This window comes from Marmota marmota, unplaced genomic scaffold, assembly GCF_001458135.2.
Source record: "Marmota marmota marmota unplaced genomic scaffold, marMar, whole genome shotgun sequence".
NCBI lineage: Eukaryota > Metazoa > Chordata > Mammalia > Rodentia > Sciuridae > Marmota > Marmota marmota.
The window spans coordinates 4,233,386-4,239,847 of NW_025999982.1; the positions used below are offsets into that span (position 1 = coordinate 4,233,386).

Genomic DNA, 6,462 nt, shown 5'->3' on the forward strand with positions numbered 1-6,462 from the left:
ACTTTATGTTTCAGTGTAACAACACAACAACAAAAACCTAGGAGTTCTACTTATTAGCCTATTCATTATTAATTTTCCCAAGCCATATGTGTTCTTTAACTGAGCTTCTATTTCTTTCCTACATTCAGGGACTACTTTGTATTTTATATCCTGCAATTGTTTTAGGATATGTGTCTGTAATGAGGCATGTACTGGGAGAATTATGATAGATACAGTAGTAACTTAAAGTCCAAATTATAATGAAAATTATGCTAGGCTGAAATGGTTATTGCAACTGAGAACATGGTCCGACTGACTATCTGCAGTTAACCAAGACTCTAATAAGTCTACGACTTGCTTGACTGAGCTGCCTCTCAGCCACATCTCCTTTTGGGAAAGGGCAGAAGTCTCTTTACTTGGTCCACTTGTTTTTGCAGGCCAGGAGCTGGGTGAGGGGTGAAGTTACTCACATAGAAGAAGGAGATGGGACCAGCGTGGAAGCTAATTACAATCCCTAAGATACAAGTCAGCTGGGACAGCATGATGTGCAGAGCGACAGCAGCTAGGTAAGCACTGATCAGCGCCTCCGGAAGGTAAGCAGACAGAAAGCCCATACCAAGCACGCCCATAGATATCTGCAAGGGATTCAGATGGAAAAAGAAAGCCAGAAAGGGGCATCAAACCAGAAATGGCACCAAAGACACTCATCAGGGGCCCCCACGACTCCTTATCAGAAAGAAGAGTTTCCAACCAAGAAGTTACGGTAGGCCCCTTTGAGAACTTTTCTGCCTTGCTTTCCCCAGTGAATGGAGACTCACGGAATAAGCTGGGCCCTGGCCTGTGGGCTCAGACACTCCTTTCTTCCAGAGCACTGTCAGCTCTCAGGTTCTTGCTCTAGAATCTACTGCCCTCTAGGTTGACAAGAAGGAAATGCTGAGAGGTGACCGCAACAAGCCTTTATCCTTTCAAACCTTTCGTATGTTAGCATCCCTGTGAGGAATGCAGCTTTTCACAGAGGAAAGGACAATAAACTGGCATCCAGTTCAAACTCCTTGGCCTTTGACTCTTACCTTTACTAAGAATGACTAAACTGAATCTATTTATGTCTTCAGGATTCATGTAATCCTGAACACATAATTAAGATATAATGCAGGTTAAGTATCCCAAATGCAAAAACCTGAAATCAAAAATTGCTCCAAAATTCAAGTTTTTGAGTGCCAACTCAATTCCACACCTGACCTCACGTGATGGGCTGCAAAGCGTGAGCGCACTAAAAATATTGTAGAAAAGTTACCTTCAGGGTAAGTGAACAAGGTGTATATGAAACATAAATGACTTTCATGTTTTGACTTAGATCCCATTCCTGAGATATCCCCCTCATGTATAGGCAAATAATCAAAAAATCTGAAAAAATATGGAATCCAAAACACTCTGGTCCTGAGCATTTCAGATAAGGAATACTTAACCTGTATTGTATTCTATTTTTATTTTTTAAAAATATTTACTTTTGGGGCTGGGGATGTGGCTCAAGTGGTAACGCACTTGCCTGGCATGCGTGGGGCGCTGGGTTCTATCCTCAGCACCAAATAAAATAAAGACGTTGTGTCCACCGAAAACTGAAAAATAAATATTAAAAAATTCTCTCTCCCTCTCTCTCTCCTCTCTAAAAAAAATTATTAAAATTACTAAAAAAATTACTAGTTTTAGGTGGACACAATATCTTTATTTTTATTTTTTTTAATATTTTATTTTTTAGTTGTAGTTGGATACAATACCTTTATTTATTCTTAAGTGGTGCTGAGGATCGAACCCAGGGCCTCGCACGTGCTAGGCGAGTGTGCTCTACCACTGAGCCACAACCCCAGCCCTTAGCCTGTATTTTAAATGTGTATTTTACATATGTGTGTGTACATATATATATATATATATATATATATATATATGATAAAAACATGTTATATAACATACAACATATACACAAATGATCTTCAAGGATGACATCAAACTCTTAAACTTCAGGAAATGAAATTAGAGATTGAGGACACCAATTTATATACATTTTCACTCTTTGAGGTTTTTTTCAATGTGTATGTCCATTTTTTATACTTAAAAAAACCCCTAGGGTTATAAAATGGGTGCATACAGGGTACATTCCAAACCCCCATAATAGGGTATGTTAAGAACTCTGGCACAACTTCACAAAAACAATTCAGGAAAAGGTGAAGATAGAACAAAATGGAAGTTTAAAAGCTAACTATTGTTATCACTTCATCCTCCACTGCACTAAAATGCTCAGAAAACAAACTTAGAACAATAAATCCTTTGGTTTTAAAAGATTTTTGTTTCAAAACTCTCAATCAGCCTGCCCTGTGTCTCCTTTGATCTGTCAGTACTGACAGATCTGTCAGTACTGCCCAATACACTCTAACTCCAGGTAGAGCAAGCTGCTTCTTATTGTCAGTGTGGTTGGCTGATTGCCACCTCTGTGTTTATGAACCAACCCTTCTGTTTTGCCATCTTGGCCAATATAGGTTCACTATCTCTTTCGAGAGCTCAGTCCAATTCTTCTTCCTTAGGGGGTTTGGTGAAAACAGCATGGTTCTTGGGTCTGGAGAACCCATCTTCAATATTGGGTCCTGCCAACTCACCAAGTGTGGACACCTTGACTCCCTGAAGTTTGGTTTTTGTCATCTTTAAACATGAATAAGGGCTGGGGTTGTGGCTCAGCGGTAGAGTGCTTGCCTAGAACATGCGAGGCCCTGGGTTCGATCCTCAGCACCACATAAAAATAAATAAATAAAGGTATTGTGTCCATATACAACTAAAAAATAAATATTAAAAAACATGAATAATACTACATATATCCCCATGATGTACAATCACAAGAATGGAAAATTATTCTTCATGTATGTATAATATGTCAAAATACATTCTACTGTCATGTATAACTAAAAAGAACAAATATAAAAAAGCAGAGGTAGAAAAAATACCAAATACAGAGGGATATGGATACAATTATGTAACATATGTACAACACCTTGCTCAAATATGAAAATAGTGACAGACACAAATACTCATCACTCATTTTCATACCACCCTTTCCTTCTACCTTGTAAATGGCAAATGTCCACTATCAACATAGAATTCCCTCTGGCCCACTGTGATATGGCATCAGGTTTTGTGTTGGCATAAAATTCTAAGCAGCCATTATCAACCAGTCAGAATCAGCCTGTGAGACAAAACTTATATGAAAGAATTTTATAGAAAAAATTTATAAAAAGATGTTTTTTTAAAAAAGTGTATGTGGAGGGGCTCAATAGATAGTTATTTCCTTCCCAGAAAACTCCATTCCAACTAAAGGTTATTCTTTGACTTCACGGGCACAGTCTCCACTTTTATAGGTATTATTTTATGCTTTAACACTACCTAGAGCACCAATTCTGGAGGCTGAGAGCCCTGAGACTGAATCTGAGTTTGGTATCTTGAGTCTGTGTGTCCTTGGGCAATCTACTTAACTTCTCCCTGCCTTTGGGTCCATAAAATAAGGACCACTATTAATATATACCTTCATAAAGAGAGTTACTGTGAGGATCAAATGAGGTAGTACATGTACAATGCTTAGAACAGTGAGCAGCAATAAATATTAGCTATTATCTAGTTCAGACTTCTATTTTTAAATTAAATGTTAGATGGACTTGCAGACTTAAGAAACAATACAGACAGATCCATATACTCTTTATCCAATTTTTCCCAATGATAACATCTTGTAAAACAGTATCACAACTAGGAGATTAACATTGACATGGCCAAGATACAGGATAATTCTATCACTACAAGGACCCCTCCTGAAGCCACGTTATGACTGTCCCCGTATCCCTCTCACCCCATTCTAACCCCCGAGCAACCACTTATCTGTTCATTTCTATAATTTTGTCACTTTCAAGAATGCTACATATGTGGAGTTACACATTATGCAAACACTCCTATTTTTAATTTCATTGATTTTTACTTTTTTTAAAACTTTTTTTCCTTTTGTCTGTGTTAGGTTTAGTTTACTCTTATTTCTGTAAGTTCTTGAAGTTGGAGCTTAGATTATAGAGACTTCCTTTCTTCGCTTGTATTTCAGTGCTATAAATTTCACCCATAGAACTGCTTTAGCTGTGTCCCACAAATTTTGATAAATGCCTTTTAAAAAATTCCCTTGATCTTTTTTTTTCTGTGATCCATGGATTATTTATAAATATGTTGTTCAATTTCCAAGTGATTGGAGATTTTCATGTTCACTTTTTGTTAATGTGTTCTAGTTTGATTACACTGTGCTCAGAGAATACTCTGTCTGGTTTAAATTCTTTTAAGTGTTAAGGTTTGTTTTATCACTGGGTATTAGACTATCTTGGTACATGTTCCGTGGGTCATTAAAAAGAATGTGTATTCAGCTATTATTGAGTGGAGTGTTTTGTAAATATCTTTTAAATTCTGTTAATTTGATGGCATCGTTGAATTTTTTAATATACTTGCTAATTTTGTCTAGTTTTATTGTTGAAAGAAAAGTGTTGATATTATAAATTTGTAATTTGTTGATATTATGAACTGTAATTATGAATTTGTCAATTTCTCCTTTCAGTTCTATCAAATTTTGCTTCTTATAATGTGTAGTTCTCTTGTTTGGTGCATCTAGATTTAGGATTGCTATGTCTTCCTGGTAGATTGATCCCTTTTTTCCACTTAACTGAGGTATAATTGAAGAAATTGTTTCTATTTTTCACTTACAACATCATGATTTGATATACCTAAACGCTGAGCCCCCAGCCCCAGCCCTTTTTTATCTTTTATTTAGAGACAGGGTCTAGCTGAGTTGCTTAGGGCCTTGCTAAATTTCTGAGGTTGGCTTTGAACTCACTATTCTCCTGCCTCAGCCTCCTAAGCTGCTGGAATTATGGACATGCACCACTGCACCTGGCAGGAGTCCTATTCTTGATAAAAAATATAGAATAATTTAAATTTTTTTAGTTGTAGATGGACACAATACCTTTATTTACTTATTTTTATGTGGTGTTGAAGATTGAACCCAGTGCCTCACATGTGTGAGGCAAACACTCTACCTCTGAGCTACAAACCTAGCCCCTAGAATAATTTTTTTAAAAAATCAGGAGTGTCACTCTGGACCCTAAAACCCTTCTCTGTCTCAGAGGAGAAAGGATTTATGAGAAAGTTCAGTCAGTATCTTTTCCTAAATTAGTGGTGGATTATTTCAGAAGAAGTTTCATCACTGAGGAGACAGCCTATCTATACATTCCACAACTAAATGACTGACATTCCAGATCTATCACCATGGGCCACAGGAGCAGTTAAAAGAAGGGGTCCATTTATAACCCTTTACTTTTTTCTTTTCCAGGAGTTCAGAGACTCAGATCCTACCTGAAAAATCCCAGTCAGAAAAGTTGTAGTTTGCACCACATTTAAAGATCTGTTATAGTTGAGAAAGTAGGTGGGGGAAGAAAAGTCATCCTTGATAAAAGTTCCCATGACCAGGTGACCATAATTGAATGGTCTCTCCTTCAGGACGTTGATCATCAGAGCACTCACAAGGAAGAAGGGACCTACGGGAGAAGATATTAGACAGAAGGTGAGGTTTTACATCCAGGTAAACTGACAGGTACCGACAAAAGCAAGGCTTGGCCTGATTATTTTGTATTGTCTTCAATTTGAATAGACTTTCTTATTTGCAAGTGGCCATAGAAGGATCTGGGAAGTAAGAAAGAGCAGGGAAGAGGATAATGACTCCACATACTGTCACCAACTCATAGGATTTAGATGCTGGTGGTCCAGGTATTTACATCATGGGCATATGGGGTGGGAGTCAAAGAGAAATTGACTGGAAATGGATATCAGGCTCAGTCACTGCACCTGTACTTAGAGATAGATAAAAGTAAAATGGTGTGAAAGGGTCATAAAAAAAAGCTACAAGAATAATAGGAAGAATACCCCACAATTTTTTTTTTGAGGTGGGGTTTTGCTAGGTTGTCCTAGCTGGCTTCAAACTCTTGGGTTCAACTGATACTTCCAAGCAGCTGGGACTACAGGTGCATGTCACTGCACCTATCTCAGTACCAAATACTTCTAGAGGTCTTACTATGTGCAAGACAACATTATGCTAAACCTGTTTCAAACAGTGTTTCACTTATTCCTCATATTGACATATATGCACATGGGAGCAGAGGCAAATCTTCCTTTAAAGTACTTAAACTATTAAGAGGTCTTCCTGTCAGAATTTGGAAATGTTTGTGAGGTGCCCCAGGAACTTGGGAATAGTATTTGAATGTAAAAAGCCACACTTAAAGGAGTTAATTAAGTAAAGTACAAAACATCTGATTAATGCCCTGAACAAGTCTGGATTAAGTGACTGTTGCAGAAAGTCTAATTAATGACAATGAGCCAAATAGCTTCCTCCTCCTCCTCCTCCTCCTCCTCCTCCTCCTCCTC

The 6,462-nt window shown here is 37.6% G+C and overlaps 1 protein-coding gene and 1 long non-coding RNA gene across 8 annotated transcripts in view; one reads left to right on the forward strand and one right to left on the reverse strand.

Annotated features, from left to right (window-relative positions):
* Nucleotides 1-6,414, forward strand: part of LOC125617428 — a 78,217-nt gene extending 71,803 nt beyond the window's left edge. The window contains exons 2-4 of the long non-coding RNA XR_007348415.1: nt 417-545; nt 5,542-5,605; nt 5,693-6,414. This is a non-coding gene — a long non-coding RNA (uncharacterized LOC125617428). The remainder of the gene's footprint in view (nt 1-416; nt 546-5,541; nt 5,606-5,692) is intronic.
* Slc26a8 (solute carrier family 26 member 8) overlaps nt 1-6,462 on the reverse strand; it is a 70,148-nt gene that overhangs the window by 45,970 nt on the left and 17,716 nt on the right. For 6 of the 7 annotated variants that reach the window (XM_048805185.1, XM_048805184.1, XM_048805187.1 and 3 more), the window contains exon 5: nt 5,398-5,579. In XM_048805185.1, coding sequence (XP_048661142.1) covers nt 5,398-5,579 — 182 coding nt within the window. Of the gene's footprint in view, nt 1-449; nt 615-5,397; nt 5,580-6,462 lie in introns of all 7 variants that reach the window. The other variant, XM_015487340.2, reaches the window with a different exon arrangement.